The following is a 23,409-nucleotide window of genomic DNA, read 5'->3' on the forward strand; positions in this document are numbered from 1 at the left end:
AATTACGTGATTGATGCTTTAATTAATTAATTGCAAAGTGTATGCTAATTGTTTAATTGGTTCCTTGATCTATATAGATCATTTTTTGAATTAAATGAGTTGATTTACAAAGTTTATTGATTGGATGTGACAAGGAATTATTGCACTGACTACCTGATTTGCAATTTTCCCAGTTAATTCACAATCTTTAGCTGCAAACCTGCTTATTGAGAGAGTCTACTTCAGGTAATTTACACTCAGTGTGTCTATCAAGGCTGAGAAGTATTTATTATATAAAACAAGTAATAGGGACAGATGAAAATTAATGGAAACTATAAATCTGCTAAATGGATTGATAACAAGAAAGTAATCTGGCCATGTCTGTCACTTTACATTTCATGTGTTTGCAATATTGGTAAGAAATATAAAATTTTTGTCTGAGCAAGCTGTCAACTTAACCACAAAGTAAGTGCTGAAACAGATGTTCTTTAGAATAGGAAAATGCCATAGGAGAGTGCCAACTCAGAGCTTTGCACTCAGAGACCCAAGTTCAAATTTTAGCTCCATGGCTTTTGGGCTATGTGATTTCCGAATAAGCTGCACCTTGGCTTTCAGTTTCCACATCCATAATGAGGCCATAATGTCCTAACTCAGGGTTAGGTTGGGTGATGTATGGAAAGCCTAGCACACAGAAGCAGAACAGCAATGTGAGGTAACTGCAGTAAGGTCAGATGGGGACCAGCTGGGAGAGTGCTGTTAGTCCTTCAGTTATGGATGCATAGCGAGCAACAGGGCAGCGGTGACCATGGCAGCTCCTTCCAGGCAGGTGGGTCTCTCAGTCTCATTGGGGCTGCTGTGCCTCTAGGGCTGTATGAGTAAGGCAGATTCGGATGGGTTATGTAATGGACAGCACTGACTATTTACTGCCATGTAAATTAATCTAAGAAATGTCTGCGATTCCCCAGCACCACAGAGGTTCAAGGGCAAATAGTAAGCCTAGTGATCAAAGCAGAAAGCCCAATACTGATAGAAGAATCCTGCTTTGATTATCATGGAATGCTCCTGAGTCCCCCGAAAAAACAAATTCAACAAATACTACAAGCTGAGAGTAAACCAAAGGGTTTAACTAACCAATTCGGAAACATAAACTGCCAAGTAACCTATTCAAAGGCATTTGCATAGTATTTACTTTGTGCAATGCTCTGTCCTAAGAAAGACTCCTCTTGTATTACAAGAGGAGTGAGGTCATCAGCAGAGCTCTAAGCTCTCAACTGAAAAATCCAAGGAGATGGTGACTAAACATGCCACTCTCTATGCACAGGCCCACTGGTTCCCTTGTGCCTCTGCAAAACAACCATCCTGTAACAGAAGCTACTGCTGTGTTTTCACCTGTGAAAATGCTTAGGACTCCACAGTAAGTGCTCCTCGGACGAGACAATGGCATTGGCTGTGTGCACTGGGTACTGTGTACCACATTGGGCAAACAGGCCTGAACCCATCCACTGAATTTGATTTTCAACTCAGTGAAGTCAGTCATTGTTTCTATTTTATACATTAAGAAACTGAGGCTTACTGAGGCTAAGTGGCTTGTTCTGCATTTGATGGCACAAAATGACAGATCTGACACTCAAACCTAGGCAGCCAAGAATTCCTTGATCCCACTAATTTTCTGGCCAAAGTCATGCATGTTAAGACTTCTCAAGGTGCTTAGGGACCCATGCTCACTTGGAGTCTCAAGAGAAGGAACCATTACACATTAACTTTTGTTTTGTTTGTTTGTTTGTTTTTAGGAACTTAGATTTATGTGACCCTCCTCAAATCTACAGCAGGGGAATGGAGACAAAGAGGAGAAACAAGCTCCTGATGACCCAGTTCATAGACAGAGCTAGTCTAGAGAATGAAGACCTTCTCAGGTGCCTTTATTCTTCAACTTACTGATCAAATCAGAAATTGGTGGTGCTTTGAAATGGTGGGGGGGTGGGGGACGACGACACACAGCTCTGGTTCCTGTCAATAAATTCTACAAATCCCAATGCTAGAGCTTTCTACACAGGGAAATAAGGGCTCCTTCCTACAGCTCCATCCTGGATGAATGACATCTGGCCTTAGTGTAATTTAAACCACTAAACAAATCCCTCTGAGCTCCATCTTGTGTAAAAAAGGTTTTCTTGATTTCTCTACAATCACTTGTATCTCTGACAGATCCAAGTCAATCTAGCTTTCCGGCTTTCTTGGTCACCATTTCTGCACATCCTTGGTCACACAGCTCCTTTTCCTATTTATGCATCTACTCTCCCAATGAGCATGGGCTCTTCTAAGCCTCTTCATGCTTACTGAAGAGTAAAATGGCTGGCACTTAGATGGTACTTAACAAATATTTGTTAAATGGATGAGTACATGAATATGTAGATGGAATCACTCTGAACAAAAGTAAAAGATAATAGAAATGTTAAAATGCTAACAGAAGAAGGAAGGCAAATGAGGCACTCTGGGCATCACACATCAGACACTGCAAGCTTCAGACAAGGGAGAAGGCTGCAGGCAAGGTGGTCCAGGTGAAAGGGGGGTTTCTTTTCAGACAGGTCTCATGCAGTCCAAGCAGGCCCTAAACTTTTTATGTAGCAAAGTGGGCCTTAAGCTCCCACCTCTCCTGCCTCTGCCACCAATGCTGACACTGCAAGCATGTGCTACTACATGCTCGGCTTATCAAAGAGGGAGGATATACCACCACAACGGCTTCTCAAAGAGTGAAGCATGTGCAACCATTAATGGCTTTTCAAAGGGAAGGGGGTATGTACCACCAGGCATGGCTTTTCAAGGGGGGGGGATGTGTCACCATGAATAGCTTGGGGAGGTATTTCTACAGTCCTTTCAAGATATGAGTACTGGCATCCCATTTTTTGATGGATAAAAAAAATGAGTAATGATTGCAGCTATATAAAAAATGTAATTGTGTTCACAAAGACTATAAATAATTGTATAAAAGGTTTTCAAAGGCTATGGAAACATCTGTCACATGGGGATTTTCTTTCTACTTCCTGTACTTCCCCAATGTCCTGCTCTCATTTTCCTTAGAATTAGGAACAACTCTGAGATGGGCTAACTTCCCAACCCTGGCCTCAGTGCTGAAGCCACAGATGTGGTTCACTATCCTGGGGTAACTTATTTCTCAGCATAGCCACAGGTTATAAGTGCCCACTGTACTATGAAAGTGTGGAATTACAAAGGAAATAATCCTATCTGCTGCACTAGTGTCTTACAAAGATTAAATGACATATTCTTTGCAAAATATCTAGCATGAAAAAGGATTCTCATTTTGCCAAGATTTCTTTGACAAGTCTTTGTCTTCTGATTACAGTGAGGCACAAAGAGCATGAGGCAGGGAAGCCCTAAATTCCTGTCTGACTGGACCCAAGAACACAATAATCTAGACTAACAAGAATGAAGAGGGAGACAGGAGGCTTAGTTTTAACAATAGGTAGGCCCGGAAGGACAGACAACCACACCGTAAGCAGATGAACACTGAACAGGAATAAAATGGAGCCTGTGGTCAAAGAGAGCCTTGAGGCAGAAAGGATGGAGACCTGGAATCAAACTTTCAGTGAATATAGCAATTTGGTTTCACTTCTTTATGTATCATCAACCGATGTAAGTTTTTTTCATTGGGAGAATGTATTTCACTAAACTGACCAATATTCATACTGTTCAAAGGCTGGTGTGGCTTTAAAGAAGTGATAGAAGTCCACAGCCTATATATAGACAGTATTTAATTCATTCATAAAAACTTCAGGAGCATTCCAGGAAACATTCAGATTTTTACCAGATTTCATCGGGCATGTTCAATTTACATGCTCATAAAAATGCACCCATCTTTTGGAGATGCAGGAAAAATAAATCCTTTAAAGTGTGATGACCACAAGCAAAGACTTACTGTTGTTCTGTTTTGCTTTTAATGAAAAAAAGAAAACACACTATTCTGAAATGTCCAGAACTGTCCATATCAGGGCTCTGGCCTTTACTGTGGTGGCAGAGTCTAATGCCCAGAGTCTGCTGGGCATTAGTAAGAGGAAAGTGGAGGATACTACATGGTTGTAGCTTGGAGGTTGATCTCTCCAGTCACAAGGAAAAAACATTAAGACTTCTATTAAGGTTTCTATTTCTCCACATCCTACATAAAACGAATAGTCAAAACTGATAATCAACTAAGGTTCAAGCACAGCAACCTCACACAGGAGTGGCTCTATTTCCCTAGAATAGCGGTTCTAGAAAGAAAACACCTGCTGGCTGCTAACTAGAAGCTCGGCTTTTTTTTTTTTTGCAGCTATCTGGTGCCCTCAGGGAGCGTCTGTGGTAGTCTTCAAACCTTACTCCATTTTCATCATGTTCCTGTACAGAGCTTTGTTGTCTTGAACAAGTTTATAATAATTGTATTAATTCTTATTTGCGAATTCTATCATTTCTGGAAAGTCCTGTGTGCTATTCTAAATAAGACAATCTTCCAGCCAGGTGGTGGTGGTGGCGGCGGCGGCGCACGCCTTTAATCCCAGCACTCGGGAGGCAGAGGCAGGCGGATCTCTGTGAGTTTGAGGCCAGGCTGGACAGACAGCCTCCAAAACAATACAGAGAAACCCTGTCTCGTAAAACCAAAAAAAAAAAAAAAAAAAAAAAAAAAAGATAATCTTCCAAACAAATTTACAGAATTGGCAGGATTCTGACCTTCACAAAGCTATAACCTTTTATGAACACTTCCTGTAGACATTCTTTCAGTCTCACTACCAGCAGGATGTTCAGAAACATAAATGTGGTATTGTCACCTGCTTAATATCTTTCCCTACCTTTAGGAAAAAAGCAAAAGAATCTGCCCTCAATGGGCGTTGGTGGCGCACTCCTTTAATCCCAGCACTGGGGAGGCAGAGGCAGGAGGATTTCTATGAGTTTGAGGCCAGCCTGGTCTACAGAGTGAGTTCCAGGACAGCCTCCAAAACAATACAGGAAAACCCTGTGTGTGTGTGTGGGGGGGGGATCTGCCTTCAACAACACCTTTCACAGTGTTCTGCTGCCTTCCAAGCTCACATCTTTCCTGCCTTCTATTACAGAGCACACACCTGGGGCTTAGCCACACCCACACCAGATGACATATCAATCTGACCGCCGTGTGGGACTATCAGCCTGGAGGTGCCATGTTTTTGATGGTAAGGTCACTAAGAGTTAGCTCAAGTCTTGTTTTTGCTGGTAAGGCTTCCCTGACTTCCTCCCACTCCAGAGCAACACAGAGCTCCAGACAGAACTCAAAAGGCTTATTCCCATGTCCCTAGAACTCTGGATGCTCACTGTTCTCAAAGTTTCAATGATAATGAAGTGAGCATGTATGATTTGGTATCTGTCTAAACCTTGAGACCACAGATTATGATTACTTGTACTCCAGTGTCTAGCACAGGGTCTGGGATAGCGTTGACAGTATGTAATGTTTGAGGGAAAGCAGGGAGGTGGGGAGGGATGGCAGAGTCTCTACTATGAGTATGGCTACAGCATCTGCTCAAGATGCTGCTCAGAAGTGCCTCATAGCCAGGCGCTGGTATACACACCTTTAATCCCACCACTCAGGAGGCAGAGGCAGGCAGATTTCTGTGAGTTCGAGGCCAGCCAGGACAGCCAGAGATACACAGAGAAACCCTGTCTTGAAAAACCACCAAACAAGGAGAAGGAAGAACAAAGAAGAGAAGGAAGAGGGGGAGCAGCTGCCACAGCTTCATTTCTTTGTACAGAAAGTTACGAGCAAGGGAAACAGGTAGCTCAAGTTCAAATCTTAACTTAGGACCCGCAGCCATCCCCCCCCACTCTGTCATTTAATAAAACACATGGGAATTTGAGAAAGTACTTAACCCCTTCCTAATCCTCAGTTTCTCTCTGATGAAAACATTCTTTATGACTTCCAAAGCTACCACAAGAAATAAGACAACAAACTAAGTGCTTTAGCATACAGTGGGACACCCTGGCAGTCTGTAACTACGAGCATGGGCTTGCTTTCTCTTCTGCTCAGCAACTACATGCCATTTAAATCAGAACATGCAAGACTGAAAGATGGCTCAGCGGTTAAGAGCACTGGTTCCTCCTCCGGGGGACTTGCATCCTAGTTCTAGCACTATACAGCAGCTCAGAACTCCATGACACTCCAGTCCCAGGGGATCCTATACTCTACTCTGGCCTTTGTGGGCACCAAGTATGTAAGTGATATACCGACATACATACAGTTAAAACACCCAGACACATAAAATTAAAAAAATAAAATGGGGAAAATGGTAGAGGGCTCTAATTAGGGGGAGGAAAGAAGAGGGTAAAATAACAGTAAAGAATGTCTGGAAAAATCGTAAGAAATCATACTACTATCTACCTAAAAATAATTATACTTCACTTACGTTACTAGATAAATACACATGTATAGTTTAAATGAAATTTTCTTGCCTGGGCTGACAATGCTCCTTCCCTTCACTTTATAAAACCATCATAATTCCTAACAATATTGTTAATATTTGTCTAATTCCCACAGATAAGTGTAGTCCTGACCAACAAAAATTTTCTTTTCAACAGATAGAGATCATTGCAGAAAACCAGAACCAATCAAAATGCATACTTGTGGAGCCCAGTCCCAAAGATATAGTCCTGCACCTAAGGCTTGGGGATTACTGCTGAAGAGGGCAAGAAAGGCTGTAAGACGTGATCAGGGATTTTGCTGTGAGATTGTCAGAATGTCAGAAGCTAGTCTCCACGACTGCCTGAACATGAACTGAACAAGGAAGATACCAACAGACATGGCAAAATAGACGGGAGGAAGGAGAAGACCTCAACCCCACAAAGAGCTACAGGCATCTAAGGAACTAAGGAATGATGAGAATAAGACAAATGCAGTCTTGCCCAGGGAAGACCACATCAACTGGTTATCCAAAACCAAATAGTCATCCCTAAAAATTAATATACAAGTAACATTATACAAACTGAGCAGGTTGAATTTATGTATTTAGGAACACATGCACATGCCGGGAGTTGGTGGCACACACTTTTAATCCTAGGACTCGGAGGCAGAGGCAGGAGGATCTCTCTGAGTTCGAGGCCAGACTGGTCTACGGAGTAAGTTCCCGGACAGCCTCCAAAACAATACAGAGAAACCCTGTCTTGAAACTCCCACCCCCCAAAAAAAGAATGCATGTACATACAACAACAGTATAAGAACAAAGAGGCCATGGATTTGAGAGAGAGCAAAGGGGAGGGGTGGTGCTAAGGGAGGTTTTATAAGGAGAAAAGGGGCTGAGTGGTGGTGGTGCATGCCTTTAATCCCAGCACTCAGGAGGCAGACAGGTGAATCTCTGTGAGTTCAAGTTCACCCTGGTCTACAGAGTGAGTTCTAGGACAGTCAAGGCTGCACAGAGAAACCTTGTCTCGAAAAACAAAAACAAAACCAAAAAAACAAAACAACAACAAACAAAGGAGAAAAGGGAAGGGGGAATGAAGCTATTGTATTATAATCTCAAACAATAATTTTATAAAACTAAAATAATAGTAATAAATAAAGCAGGACATCAGCAGGTTGAGACCAGTCAGCTTGGTAGTTTCTGGTGAGTAAAGGTCTGTGATACGGCAGAAGCTTGCCCTATCAGACACCTAGAGAAGGCATCCCTTGCATGGCAGGGTTGATCCATCTGTCCAGATGTGAACAGTGCAGACTCCAGCTCACCCCCATGCTGCTGCTCTTGCTTCTCTCGGATGGTCCCTGAGTAAGCTCAGCCTTTACCTCTCAAGCTAAGCTATCCATTTGACCCGCTTCTGACCCTCTTTGTTTTCTGAGACCCCTCTGTTTCAACACAGCTCTTCATCGGTCACTTTAAAGGCCTTTTTCTTTTCACTAACTCATGCTGGAGGCTCCCAGATTCGCACTGCCAGTTTGTCTCTCTCCTCTGTACTCCAGCAAACTCCCTGTCCCTGTGAAAGCCATACAAGACAGACTCCTCCAAGGCTTCCTATGTCGGCACAGGGCAACACAGCACATAGGCCACCAAATCAGCTTCGGCACATTCTCTCCCAGAGGTACCTCACCTCCACATTCTGGGAGTCTTCCATCAAACAGTCTAGACTCTGTCCACTTCTCTTAGTCTTATCCATTCTCTTCTTCAAACCTTTCTTTGTGCTCCAGGCAGACTAACCCCCAGCTTCCTCCTGCCTTAGGTCTGATGCCACACTACTCCATCTGCAGGCCTCCAAGGGCTTCTGCTGCCATTCCCAGGGAATCTCTCCTGAGTTCAGGCTAGGCACTCATGAATGGTGTCCTTTCCTTCAAAGCACCTGGCTTCATTATCTGAAAACTTGTAAGTTATCTGCCTGCTTCCTTTCTGAGACTGTTGAATTCGTGAAAGAGAGACCATGTCTACTGTACTCAGCACTTGTAGAGCAGCAGAATACCTGAGACATAGCAAACACTCAGTGAAGGTTGGTGAAATGCATGGATGAATACAAATGATAAGTGAAATGAGCCAGATACAAAGTGCTATTACACTTGATAATTTCTTCTACCCAACACACTATAAGCTTTTGAGTGAAGTGATGGCATTTCTCTTGTTCTTCATTTTATCCTTCTTTCATATCTAGGGCCTAGGACTCCAAAAATACCTTCTGAAGGAATGCAGGGCAAAATCTTTAGATGCCAGTGGCTGCCAAAGGTGAGGAGTAGAGATGCATAGGTGGTGCACAGGGCCTGCAGATTAAGCAGGCTATCAAGAGAAGACTGTATACTAATAAATACATGACCCACAGACTGATAGCAGGGTTCAAGTTTCAAGCCGAAGATCAGAAAAGCAAAGCACCTGACCACTAACTCTCACCTCTAGCTCAGACTGAAAGGGCTGATCCATACACAAGCTCTTCACCAACTCTTGAACTGCTGCCTTTCCTCAGTGTGGCTGCAGAATGGATGCCTCATACTGAGACCTTGCTTCTGTCTTATATTCTTCCCTAATGTTGGGATTAAAGGTGTGCGCTATAATTCTCTTTTAGACTGATTCACTCTTGTGTAGATCCGGGTGGCCTTGGACTCACAGAGAGCCATCTACCTCTTAATTCTGAGTCCTAGGATTAGAGGTGTGTACCACCACTCCTAGCTTCTGGCTACTGGGATTAAAGCCTGGCTTCTATAGCTTGTGGCTGACTTTGCTTTCTGAAACCTCAGGCAAGCTTTAATAAACCATAAGTAGTATATCACCACAGAAGGCAGAAAGGCATACCTAACTATAGGAACATATAAGTTATGGTTGCCAGTTTAAAATGGGAAAGCTGGTTGTGAAAAATGGGAAGGGCTGCTTAAGTTAATAATATATTTAAGCAAATGGTTCTTAAAGACAACTCTAAGGACATAAAGTGGAAGTGGTAACCTATGAAGGGAAGAAGAATAGAGGGAGGTGTGCACTCAGTGTGAGAAGACACAGATAAAGAATGTACCAAAGACAGCAAACAGCAAAGCTAGCTGGAAACATCAAGAAAAGTTCAAATTGCCTAAATACTGCAACTCATTTATGCAATATCAGAGTATCGCAGCAATAAGAGAACACTAAATCATACTCCTGTGTTGAATGACTGTTAGAAAATAGTAAGTATAGGTGGCTGTAGTAATGGTGTGTAGTAGCAACAGAAACACATTTGCCATGGATTTTCTCATCTTTTGTTTTGTTTTGCAATAATCTGTTATAGTGTGAACCACATTTCACACACAAGAACACTATCCTGCTTGGAATGTTAGGTAACACATTCAAGAACACCCTGCTCCAGTAACACCAGATTAAAAACCAAGGCTACGACTTTGTACTCTGCACTTTTAACTACTATACTGCACTCTGACAAAGAGGACAGACAAAGATGCTAATATGTTTCTGAGCATCTGTGAAAAATGATGTTTGATAATTAATGAGATAAACTCCTGACTATATAAAACCACCAACTTGTAAAGGGCTGTAGATAGCCAACATTGAGTAGAGTGAAGTACGTCTACCTTAGGATGGTGGTCTGTACCACTTGACTAGACCACAGCTTGGCATATTTGGCACTGTCCAATTACAAGCCACAAGTGGCTACTATATATTTCTCAAATGGCCTGTCTGAGTAGAGTCTAATTTAAACTGCCCGCAAATGAACACCAGATATTAAAGATTTACAACCACAAGATTTATAAGTGTGTATTTTGTATATAAAAGTTTTTATAATGGTGAAAGATTTTTTTTTTCTTTTTAAAGACAGGGCCTCATGTAGCTTACACTGGTCTGCAAATCCCTGTGTCATCAAGAATGGCTCTTGAACTCTTGATCCTTCCATTTCTGCCTCCCAAGGGTTGGGATCACATGGGATCACAGGCATTTGCCATCACGCCTGATTTTATGGAGAGCAAGAGACAGAACTCAGGACTCCCTTTCATGTTAGGCAAGCAAGCTCCCAACTGAGCCACACCTCTATATCACCTGAACGCTGAAATGATACTGTTTTGGATACAACAAAATTATTTTAAAATTTAAGTTCATCTTATGCTAATTTTAAAACTGTGCCTACCAGAAAATTTGAAATGACCAACATTCCTCACACTTTCAGCTTACTTTTTACTTCTGTTGAACACTGTGGCTGTAACTTGACAATTCCATTACTGGGCATGGCAGTAATCTCCAAAAGCACACTACTACTACAGGACTACAGCAAACTCTTCAGGCTTTTAGTAGCTCACCTATCAGTAGTCTGATAAACATCAACAGTAGATAAGACACCTGAGAAACAATGAGTGTCTAAGGGACCACAGAAAAAGGCAGGAAGGTGGGGGGTGCTCTTGTGCACACAAGAGTCATGATATATGACCAAAGTCTACATAAAAAATGGGAATTCAAAATTGCCCCAGAAAAATCCTTCAATTATCTACAAAGCAGAGCAAATGTGGCTAGGTGTGAAGAGCTAGTGTGTATCTCAGGCTTCTGATAGGGTAAACCTCATTGAGCTTTCTTTTTCTTGCACAAACGAGTGTTGCTCGAAAGATATTGCTCCATTCTTGGTTCTAATAGAGAAAGATAAATTAAGGGATGTTTTAGCAGATCTTACAGGTCAGGGGCAGTCAGCTGAGCTTCAGCATGGTGGCAGAGACAGTCTAACGAAAAACAGTCATTTCACAAATGGTGCTGGAGCAACAAGCTATCCACAAACTCCAGGCTGAATCCAAGGCATATTCTTTTCTCTGTTGCCTTCTTGCAGGACTGAGGATTGAACCCAGGACCCCCACTCCTTGAGCATGTTAGGGAAGTGCTCTACCAAGGAGATATCCCAGTCCAGGATCATCGATGTAAACATAGAGCACATAGTCATACAACTTCTAGAAGGAAATGCAGTAGAAAAATGTAGGAGACCCTGGATATATGAGGGCCTTTTAGATACAACTCCAGGACTTGACAGACAGATCAGGGTGCTCACCAAGCCTGAGGACCTGAATTTGATCCCTGGAATCCATATGGTACAGAGAGAAAACTGACTTCCCCAAGTTGTCCTCTGACCTCTACATGGATGATGTGACATATATACACGACACATGTACACATGCACATATATACACCCAAACATAAAAATTAAACAAAATGGAAAGAACACCAAAAGTGGCATCTATGAAAGAAAGAACACGTAAGCAGATATCCACTAACATTTAGAACATCTGCCCTGGAGAGACACTATTAAAAGGAGGGAAAGACAAACACACATTGGGAAGAAAGTCTTTGCAAAACATCTGACAAAGGAATTGCATCTAAAAATACAAAAATTCTTTTTTTAAAAGAATTCTTAAAACTCAACAATAAGAAAACAACTTAATTTCAAAATGAGCAAAAAAAAAAAAAAAATCTTAACAGCTCATCCAAGCAGCCAAACAGCAACCAAGTATAAAATGCTCAGATCATCCATTAGAGGATTGTAAGTTAGCACACAGGATAACCACTACACACCCTTAAGAATAAAGTCCAAAAGTGAACTGCACTGAATGCTGGGAAGGTGTGGGACAACAGAACTCTCTCCACTCATTGATGGGAATACCAAATGCCAGATGTCTTCTGAAAGACAGCTGAAAGGGTCTTACAACACAGGCTTAACTTACCACTCAACCCAGGAATTGCGCTCTTACTACTTAGCCAAATGAGATGAACACACACACACACACACACACACACACACACACACACACACACACACACACACACACACACACACACCTGCCTGGAAGCATATACAACAGCTTTCTATGTAATGATCAAGAAGGATGAGATACTCTTCAGTGGAAACACAAAAAAGGGAAAATAGTGTAATGCTATTCTGTTAAAAAAGAAGTGAAGCAGCAGGGCATGGTGGAGCACACCTACAGTCAGTCAGCACTCAGGAGGTTGAGGGTCGATGACCACTTGAGAACTGTGAGCTTTACTTTGTACCTCTTCATCCTTAGTCCAAGGCATCAACAAGTGTTCAAATTCAAATGCACTGCTGTAGTAAATACATACTGAGGCCAGAGTGGGTTTTCCCCCCCAAAAAATCATGGGCTACGTACAAGAAATTACAGTAAGCCACCCAAGTCTAAACAAAACTTTATAAGCTGTATTTTCTAAACAAATTTCAATAAATGTGAATAATGAAGTCTAAATTGTTCAATGTGGTCATGTAGAAAGACTGAAGTTAGTTTCCGTTACTGTCTTCCCACTTTTTCTCAGGATCAGTACATCAAAATAAGCAGGAAATCAAGCTAAATCCCACAGTCCAATCTTACACAAGAATTAACAAACACAAGAAAGAATCAAGGATGCCAAGAATCCCTGCCAAATACTCCATTCCTTCCCTGGGGCTGGTCAGCTGCTGCAGTTTTCACAGCACAGGGGCAGTTGAATAATAATACTCTTGTATAAATGGTTTTCTTGACAATCAAACCAAAATTGGAGGAAAGCTCTTACATGCATCTAGCAATTAGGCCCCGGTGAATGAAGTGCTCTTCCACAGATCAGCCCACTGGGGAAGGCCAAATAAGGATCTATTCCAAGACATCAACACTAACAGGCTGAAAAGAAAATCCTTCCCACACTGCCCGACAGGCAGGGATTTTGGGGATTTACTTTACAGACTAGCTTACACCAAACAGGACTAAGGAATCTAGTGTCACAAAGTATAAAAAACTGAAAGGCAGGCTTAACTTGGCAATTCAAAATGCACTGATGGGGTGATTACGGAAATGTCAGCATGTGGGATACTGAAGGAATGCAGCATTGAAAGCCATGTTCAATTACAGCGGTTGACAAAGTAACGTAAGAGATCACCCTAGTAGGGTCCCAGGCTACACATAACCTAACCTATTTGAACCTTCCTTTCAAGTTTCTATTTTAAAAAATCCTTTGTCATTTATTGCTTATAAAAAAAAAAGCAAAAGCCTCTTCTCACCAACTATCAAAACAAAACAAAAAAACAAGGAAGCTAAATTACACCAAATGAAATATATATACATTCACTGGGCAGTGGTGTCTCATGTCTTTAATCCCTGCACTTTGGGAAGCAGAGGCAGGTGGATCTCTGTGAGTTTGAGACCAGCCTGGTCTATAAGAGCAAGTTCCAGGACAGCTTCCAATGCCACAGAGAAACCCTGTCTCGAAAAACCAAAAAAGCAAAAACAAAAACAAAAAACAAACAAAAAAAAAACTACACACACATACACGCACGCGCGCACACACATACACACACACACACACACACACACACACACACACACACACACACCACACAAATGAAAAAAATGTTTTTATGTATGTTTTACCACAATTTATATGTGGTAAAACACATAAATATGCATGCCAGGAAAAGGTGTTCAGGAATGCTGGCCTAGACCATGGATTTTGCAATTTTGAATTTAAAAGGGTTTCCTTTTCTATTCTTTCCGTTTGTGGTAAGACAAGTTGAGACATTTTAAAGTTCTCCTCATTGAGCATGTTACATCTGTGTGAATAACTCAGTGTGTAGTACTATATTATTTAGCCAGTGAAGTGAGGGACGATGAAGGAGTGATGAAGTTAAAAACTGATGATTTTTAGGTCTAGTGCTCTGTATACTTAATAGCTTTAATATACAAAGTATTGTGATCCCATGTGTTGCTCCAACACATTTTCTGTCTTCCTTTCTTAAATAATGTGCTTCAGGACATCTGTTCCACTATGTTCATAGCAGCATTATTTGTAATAGCCAGAACTTGGAAGCAACCTAGATGCCCCTCAACTTAAGAGTGGATAGAGAAAATGTAGTATATTTACCCAATGGAGTACTATTCAGCAGAACAATGGAATCCTGAAATTTGCAGGCAAATGGAAGGCACTAGAAGAAACCATCCTGAGTGAGGTAACCCAGTCATAAAAAGAGAAACATGATATGTACTCTCTCATTTATGGATTTTAGACATAGATCTGGGTAATGCCAGCCTACAATCTTACTGCCAGAGAGTCTGGAAAACAGAACCTTCATTCAATGGCTGATGGAAGCAGAGGCAGACTCCCACAGCTAAACACTGAGCTGAACTCAAGGAACCCAGTGACAGAGAGGGAGGACTAATGAGAAAAGGGGTTAAGACTGGGCTGGTTTAACCCCCAGAAACAGCTGACCTGACAAGGGTTAACTCTCGAATCCCAGGCTGATGGCTGGGAATCCAGCATGGGACTGATCAAGACCCCCTGAATGTGGGCATCAGTGAGGAGACCTAGGCAATCTATTGGGCCTTGGGTAATGGATCAGTATTAATCTCTTGTATACAAATGGACTTTGGGTGCCCATCCCACAATGAGAGATGCACTCTCATCCTGGACTCTTGGGGGAGGTTCTAGGTCTTGCCCTGGATGAAATGACAGACAGACTATGGATACCCCATGGAAGGCCTCACCCTCCCTGGGAAATGATGGGTACTGGGGGGGCTGGTGGGAGGGTGTGGGAGGAGGGGAGAGAAAGGGAGAGGGACCTGGGATTGACATGTGAAACAACCTTGTTTCTAATTTAAACTTAAAAATTAAAAAAAGAAAAAAGAAAACAAACTCCCACAGAAAGGTTCTTTCCCTACTCTAGGGTCTAGGGAAAGAGCCTTTGTGTTACAAAGAGAATAGGCAGCTTCCCTTATTTAAAAAAATCATAATAATGTGCTTCAAACTATCTCCCCCAACTCCTACTTGTTTTACAAAATTTTCCTGGTCCATAACATTCTTTTTTTGTTTGTTTGTTTTTGAGATAGGATTTGTCTTTGTAGCTCTGGCTGTCCTGGAACTAGCACTGTAGACCAGGTTGGCCCCGAACTTACCTCTGCCTCTCAAGTGCTGGAATTAAAGGTGTGTGGCACCACTGCCCAGCTAGCATCCCTTCTTGATGCTGCACACCAGTTTTGATTTGCTTTTTAAAATCAGTACATAAAGTAATGGGATTAGCTATGTGCTTTTCATTATACTTTGTTCTGCTGGTCCTCTTCTCTGGCTCCTCCTGTGGCTGACAGGCTTTGGCACTAGTGTACCTGTTTCAGAAGTACGTCACCAAAGCCTTGGTCCTCTCTTCCTTTGATGCATGTTGCTAGGTGAACACAGGATTATTATATTACCTAAGAAGTCTTTTCTCATTTCACAATGAACTTTGCCAAAATGGGTAAGTTTTGTCTTAAATTCTACTGTCTGAGGCCGGGGTGGTGGCACACACCTTTCATCCCAGCACTGGTACGGCAGAGGCAGGGAGATCTCTGTAAGTTCAAGGCCAGCCTGGTCTACAGAATGAGCTCCAAGATAGCTAGCGCTACACATGGAGTCCCACGCAGTCTTCCCTGGTGGTGATGCTCATGTAATTATAGTCCAGACAGAGGAAACTGACATAGGCACAACACTGTTAACAAGACTGTAAAGTTTACTTAGTTTCTGCCACTGTGTGTATGTGTGTGTGTGTATGTGTGTGCACACGCCCGCCCGCGTGTAGCGTGCACACACACACGTAATTTTCACTGGGAACAGAATGTAACAGTCCTAAACACTGTCTTTGTCCTCTGAAACCATTTACATGTTCTTTGTCTTTGTACTTGTGTTACTTTGAATATGTGACATAACAGAATCACACGAGATGCAACCTTTCCAAAGTGACTTAGTTGTGTGCATCAACGGCATGTTCCTTTCTTATCACTGAGCATTATTATGCAGGACAGATGTAGCGTGGTGTTTTAATGGTTCACCTTTTGAAGAACATTCCAGTTTCCCCTATACTCATGCCATTAATTCACACAGGGAAAATATAGTTAAGTTATCAACTAGCAAAAAAGTAGTGTTATGGATTGAACTGTATTCCTGAGAAAGTATGCTGAGCTTCCAGCCTCTGGCATCTACTACAAATATGTCAATACCCTGCTCTGCACTGGAGTCGAGCAGAACCTCAGCTCTGTGCTTTTCTTCTTGGCCTCCGAACGTAACTTTGCCTGTTGCTTCTTCAGGTTTCCCCTTGGCTGTCCCAGGATCAAGGGAGCAGGACCCCATTTTAACTCTGAAACACACCTGGCTCTTGTCAAACCATCTGCTCTTACATGCCACTGTCTACGGGTTGTGCAGTTTTACCCCGGGCATACCCCGATGGCACAGGCTGGTCTCTCCTGTATCTCCACATCTAGCATACAGTTCCACCACAGTGAGTGTGGTAGGGAAGAACTGAGCACTGGTAGAAACCACTGTGTTAAAACACCAGTCATGCCACTTGCTGTGTGGTTTAAAAAAACGATTTAGCCTGAGTTTAGTTTCCACAGCTATAAAATGTAGTTGCAGCTCAGCCCCTGTGTGTTACTCAGTGGGCACATACCCCTGAGCCAGCTGACTCAAGTCAGTCAGCTTCGGTGTCCACACTAGACAGCGTTTCCAGGGTTTTGCTCCCTTTCCTGTTCCTCACTTCTACATCCCAGCACCTTCCTAAGAACAGCACCCGGCTCTGACTGTTTGAGCTAGAGAGTATCTCACTCGGAATGGCTTTCTCTTGACACTAGAGCAATGAAGATGATCTTTACACCCAAACTTAGTCAGGGAAATGGAGGGCAATGTCAGAAAGAGCTCAAAAACAATTAGGCATAGTGGTCACTTCTATAATCCCAGCACTCAGGAGACTGCAGCAGGAAGGTCCTGAGTTTGAAGCTAGCCTACACTTCACAAAGGAAGAACTACAATGAAAGAAGAAAGAACTAGAAGAGAAATTTACATGTGCAAATTTAATGTACCTGAAAGAAAATTTTACACTAAAACTGACTGGATCACACTCAGCTAAACATGGGCAGGGAGTAGAAATTTCCCACCATATTTTGCTGTGTTCTACATCCTGCAGTTGGCAAGACGGTAAACTAGAAGAGGCCACCGGTCAAGGGCAATGCAGCTAAGCAATACACTGCCAAAGTGGCGCCTTTACTGTACCTGCTAAGTGAAGATCACAGCTTAGTGACGGAGAAAGCAAGTCATCATTGATGAAGAAAGCTGAGGCTCAGATCCAAGGTCTGCAGAAGGCAGGCAGGATCACACAATACCCTGACTGCCATCTTCTGTGGAGCAATCTTCAGCAAGTACCTGAGCCTTTAATCTAAGCACTTGGGAAGCAGAGGCAGGCAGATCTCTGTGACTTTGAGATCAGCCTGGCCTACAAGAGCTAGTTCCAGGACAGACTCGAAAGCCACAGAGAAACCCTGTCTCGGGGAAAAAAAGATACCCGAGCCTAAGTCCTTCCTTCCTTCACAGACAGAGAGGATAAGGACACTCACCTTCATGTCTGGAAGAACAAACAGGATGCCAGGAATGAAGTGGCCTGTTAAGTGCCAGATCGGGGCAAGTGCTCAGACACTGGTCTCCTCCCATTACCTTTTATGCTACTCTTACCCACATGAATTCATTCCCCCATGTCCATATCTGGAAACTTGTAAATTTATTCTCAATACGCTGAGAATCACGGGGCCCAAGACCTGGGGAGCACTGTGAGCTAGATCATTATGAAAGTCTGGTTCTCTGGCTAATGTGGTGTCCAAGAGTACAGATTTGGTGGCTAGGAGACCACTAGGAACTAGAGTGGGCGAGAAGAGAAAGGATTACTTGAGCTTTGGCTCCCGTCCTTCACTCGTATACTGCCAACAGATGAGCCCGATGAGGTCTTGTACCCTGGCACTGGCCATTGTCACCACGGTCATTGGCAGCAGTCTGTCCTGGCTTGAATGCAGGGGGAGGTAGACGTCGATCTTCTTAGTTGCAGTTGTACCCACATGGCCCTGTGGAGGGAACACATGTATGAAAGAGTAAAACACACAGCTGTGGTCTTGCAGGCACTATGGGTCCTAGCACAACTCTGCTGGTCTGGATCAGCACAGACATTTCCTAGCCTTTCCACATAGACCCACTCTGAGCCCAGCCAGTCTCAAGGTTGACAAAGTCTGTGTTCAGCAGGGTGAATGTGCTCTCCTAACAGAACAAGTATGAACATGAGCAGAGTTGGTGCTTGGATAGGCTGAATTTGTTATCAACTCTCTGCCCTTGGAAGAGACACTAACCGACCCTGGCATTGGCTGCTGTCCCTGGTAACAGTCATGTCTGTCCTGGAGAGGTTGAAGAAAGAGGAGGTACTCATACTGGGACTAAGACTTGTCTATGTGTCTAAGACTTAGGGAACTAACTCCATCGGGCAGTGCACCTGCTTACTTAAGTGCCACACAAGTTCAAGGGCGCCTGATCTTCTCTTACTGCTATACCCACATGACTCTGTGCACTCCGATTGCTTCCACATACTCGGCCCTCTTCTCTCTGCATCCTCCTTTTCACTATCTGGAGTGTAACTAGTCAGCAACACAGCCAAGCTGCTTTTCAAACATTCTTCTTTCTACTTCTGTGCCGTAAGCAAATATCTGTATGGGGAGAGCATACCTCCTGTGCCCTTCTCTTAAAACATTAGGACTCCCTACCTCTCTTCTCTTCCTCTCTGTATCTCCTAAGTTGCCCTGCTGCCCATGGTGGCTTCAAACTCACGACACTCATGCTTTGGCTGCTGTTATAAGCACATTCCACCACGTCCTGCTCTTCAGTCTTCTTTTTCATAATCCCCAAACCTCAAGGTGAGGAGGTCATGTAGGTTGTCTTTTCCCCACTAACACTTCCAAACTATGATTCCCTCTTTTCTTGAAAAAAAAAAAAATCCTGTTCCACTTAGTTCCAAACCGTCTCCTGCCCTGTTCTACATGGCCCTGGGACACACCACTCCCCCAGCAGTGACTAGAGCTTGGCCCTCTGGGCTCACAGTCTTAACTTATTCGTAACATCATAAGGGAAAAAGAGCACAGACAGTTGAAGTTTATACTGGTGCGTTTTACGGCCCCCCCCATTCCCTCCTACCCCGAGTTACAACAGCAGCCTCCTCGTTGCAGCAGCTGGTGCCACCAGCACACTAGCTTCTCATGTCCCAGGTCCTTTCTCCTTCTACTGTCGCTCTACTCCACTAGAAAGGTCTAGGACAGCTACTATAAATCCGTGCTTCAATGGAGAAGCATGGTCTTTACAGCAAACAATAGTGGGACGACCAAAGAGCAACATAAAAAAGGATGAATTTGCATTCCTACCTCAGCATATACAAAGATTCAAATGTAAGAGGTAAAAATATAAAACTCACAGTATGATAAGTCTTCATGACTTTGAATCAGGCACTACTTTCTTTAAATGACACAAAGTATAAACAACAAAAATAAATCAAGTTTTCAAAAATTTTAAAATGTGTTCCCCCGAAAAATACTGTCAAGAACATGGAAAGGTGACCCATAGACGGGGAAGAAATATTTGTCCCTGGAATACAAATGGACTTTGGGAGCCCATTCCACATGGAGGGATGCTCTCTCATCCTAGACACATGGGGGAGGGCCTAAGCCCTGCCCCGGATGATATGGCAGATTTTGGAGATTCCCCCATGGAGAGCCTCACCCTCCCTGAGAAGCAGAGTGGGGATTGGGTGGGGGGATGGGGGATTAGTAGGTAGCAGGGGAGGAGGGGAGGGAGGATCTGGGATTGACACTGTTTCTAATTTAAATTAAAAAAAATTTTAAAAGGGGAGGTCAGAAAGAGTTGCAATCCATTTATCTGCTAAGGGAGTACCATTTTGAACATGCTGAAAACTCTCACAATGCAATATAAAACATAATTCGATTAAGATATTGGCAGAGGATTTGAGCAGACATTTCTCTGGAGAAGAAATACAAGTGGTCAATTAATACACGACAGGACACTCCACACCATCTATCATAATGCAAGTTACAGCCACAGAGAAGCTGTTAAATAGCTACAATGTAATGGTATATAGAAAACCATTCCATGTGCATACATACACACACACACGCTTCCCCAAATGCATGCACACCAGCAATGTACTCTTTATCCTGGTTTTCTTTTTGATTTGCAGTATGAGGGAGGGACTTGACACAATAACATTACAATCCTCTTCAATTTTTTCTAGTGAGTAAATGACAATGAATAAAGCTCAAACTCTCACAGCACTGTCTGACAGATCTCATACCCACCTACCTCTTCCATCATCACCCAATGCCAAATCCCTTGCCTGCCCATCAGGATTTTGCCTCCTTGGCCTGGATATGCTCCCAGGATGTGTGTCTGAACACACATCTGTGTATACTTTGTCTGCATCTCTTACTCTGAAGACATTACTGGGTACTGGGCACAAATGATTACATCTGGAAGGCTGTGCTCTATCCCTTGTCATCCTTTGATGAGTGCTCTTGGCCATGTTACTAAGTCTCTCTGGGATTCTGTTCTTCACATGTAAAATGATAATGATGAGACTCTCATGAGTACCCCACTCATTTCCTTTGCACCCCTTAACAATTGAAGATGACACCTTTATTTATGTTCATCTTCAGTATGTGCCTTTTCCACACGAGCAGTGACACTGTCTCTTTGCTTCTTGCTCCCTACACAATGCCTAGCACTGTGTCTGGCACCCTAAAGACCCTCTAAAAGGAACTGTTAGTCAAGACATGCTGGCAACTGTCTCCAGTCACAGGTAATTGGTAGGAGAATCCTTAAGCCTAGGAATTTGAGATCTGCCTGGTTGGCATTGTAGAACTTTATCCCCGCTTACATTAAATATCAAATGAACAAACAAAACACTGTTAAATGGCCCAAATGCCTATTGGGGCATTCAATAAATCTTCATTTTTTTGTAAATTTTGGAGATTAGCCCTCTGTCAGATGTAGGGTTAGTACAAACTCAAGAAACAAGTCTCCAAAACACCAAAGGATCCACTTGAAAGGTGGGGTACAGAGCTAAATAGAGAATTCTCAGTAGAGGAGGCTAAAATGGCCAAGAGACACTTAAGAAAGTGCTCAACATCCTTAGCCATCAGGGAAATGCAAATCAAAACAACTCTGAGATACCATCTTACTCCTGTCAGAATGGCTAGAATCAAAAACACCGAAGACAATTTATGCTGGAGAGGATGTGGAGAGAGAGAACACTCCTCCACTGCTGGTGGGAGTGCCGACTCATACAGCCTCTTTGGAAATCAGTATGGAGATTCCTCAGGAAAATGGGAATTAATCTACCACTAGACCCAGCAATTCCACTCTTAGGCATTTATCCAAATGAGGCAGGTTCATACAACAAGGGCATCTGCTCCACTATGTTCATAGCAGCATTATTTGTAATAGCCAGAGCCTGGAAGCAACCTAGATGCCCCTCAACTGAAGAGTGGATAGAGAAAATGTGGTACATTTACACAATGGAGTATTACTCAGCAGAAAAAAACAATGGAATCTTGAAATTTGCAGGGAAATGGATAGCACTGGAAGAAACCATCCTGAGTGAGGTAACCCAGTCGCAAAAAGACAAACATGGTATGTACTCACTCATATATGGATTTTAGACATGGATCAGGATAGTGCCAGTCTGCACTTCCACAGATAGAGAGTCTGGGAAACAGGAAAGAACCTAAAAGATATGCATATATCCATAGTACCCAAGAGAAGAGGATGGAGACAAGACCCTCTGAATGGATGGGGAACACGGCAAGGGGTGGGGGGGAGTGGGACCTGGGAAGAAGAGAGGGGGTGAAAAGGAAGGGAGTTGGTCATGGGGGAACAGGAAGTTGAGGGGGTGGGGGTAGAATAGGGGGAAGAGGGAATCATAGGTTCGAAGACAGATCAGGCACCAGAGTGACCTCGAGTGATCTAAAGGGATAACACCAATTGGCAAGCTAAGCAATAGTGGAGGGACCACCTCGAATGCCCATCCCTGATAATGAACTTGATGTCTATAACCATCCGGGAGCCTTCATCCTGTGACTGATGGAAGCAGAGGCAAACACACAATTAATCACTGAACTGAACCCAAGGAACCCAGTGACAGAGAGAGAGGAGTGATGAGCAAATTGGCAAAGAATGGGCTGGCAAAACCAGCAGAGACAGCTGATCTGAACAGGTGAGAGCTCTTGGACCCCAGACCGACAGTGGGGAGGCCAGCATGGGACTGATCTGGACCCCCCAAATGTGAGTGTCAGTGAGAAGGCCTGGGCAACCTATGGGGCTCTGAGCTGTGGATCAGTGTCTATCCCTGGTATACAAACTGTCTTCGTGTGCCTATAGCACAAAGAGAGATGCTCTCTCAGCCTGGACTCTTAGGGGAGTTCCTGGACCCTACCAAGAGTAAAATGACAGACTCTAGATATCCCCTATGGGGAAGGATTTGGCAATAGTGTGGGAGGGAGGGGAGAAGGGGAGTGCGGGAGGAGGGGAGGGAGAGGGAACTGGGATTGACATGTAAAACAAGCTATTTAAAATTAAAATAAAAAATGATAAAAAAATCTTCATTTTTTCCCTCCCTCTTGCCCTTTTTCATTGGTCTGTTTCCTGATCATACAAGGAAACAGATTTAGCCAATCATATGGTTTCACTTTTTAATTCTAACATTTTAAGATACAAAGAGTCAGAACCTGAATAAGGAAAGTAAGATGAAGTTGGTTTAAAACACGTTACATAAATGTTACTTCTCTTCCAACCCAACAATGAACATCAGATCAAGTGACTGATCCCCAAGTCTAGATGTATCAAGTAATAACAAAGTCAATTCTCTATAGTGTTTCTTGTCTTTTTTTATAGGCATGGCCTGTGTATACATGTACACTCCTGCATGCTTTTCAGCTTAAAAATAATAACTGCAATGGCTAAGCAAGGCTTCTCCAGAAAATATGCTGATATTGAGGCAGGCAGAGGGTGAACTAATAACAGTGGACCTTTCTGGGGGGGTGTGATGGCTAGTCTTGGTCGTCAACTGGACTGCAGTGGGAATCTGAAGCTAAAATCTAAACTTCTGCACACATCATTGAGGGAG

The 23,409-nt window shown here is 43.1% G+C and overlaps 1 protein-coding gene and 1 long non-coding RNA gene across 9 annotated transcripts in view; one reads left to right on the forward strand and one right to left on the reverse strand.

The window, feature by feature from the left end:
- Mapkap1 (MAPK associated protein 1) overlaps positions 1 to 23,409 on the reverse strand; it is a 218,349-nt gene that overhangs the window by 101,471 nt on the left and 93,469 nt on the right. For all 8 annotated transcript variants that reach the window (XM_040735547.1, XM_040735550.1, XM_040735549.1 and 5 more), the window contains one exon: positions 18,126 to 18,298. In XM_040735547.1, coding sequence (XP_040591481.1) covers positions 18,126 to 18,298 — 173 coding nt within the window. The remainder of the gene's footprint in view (positions 1 to 18,125; positions 18,299 to 23,409) is intronic.
- On the forward strand, positions 1,259 to 6,975 carry LOC121136023. Its single transcript, XR_005873151.1, has 4 exons — positions 1,259 to 1,393; positions 1,770 to 1,892; positions 5,076 to 5,171; positions 6,568 to 6,975. It is a non-coding gene; the product is annotated as an uncharacterized LOC121136023 (long non-coding RNA).

This window comes from Mesocricetus auratus, unplaced genomic scaffold, assembly GCF_017639785.1.
Source record: "Mesocricetus auratus isolate SY011 unplaced genomic scaffold, BCM_Maur_2.0 Super-Scaffold_100047, whole genome shotgun sequence".
Lineage (NCBI taxonomy): Eukaryota > Metazoa > Chordata > Mammalia > Rodentia > Cricetidae > Mesocricetus > Mesocricetus auratus.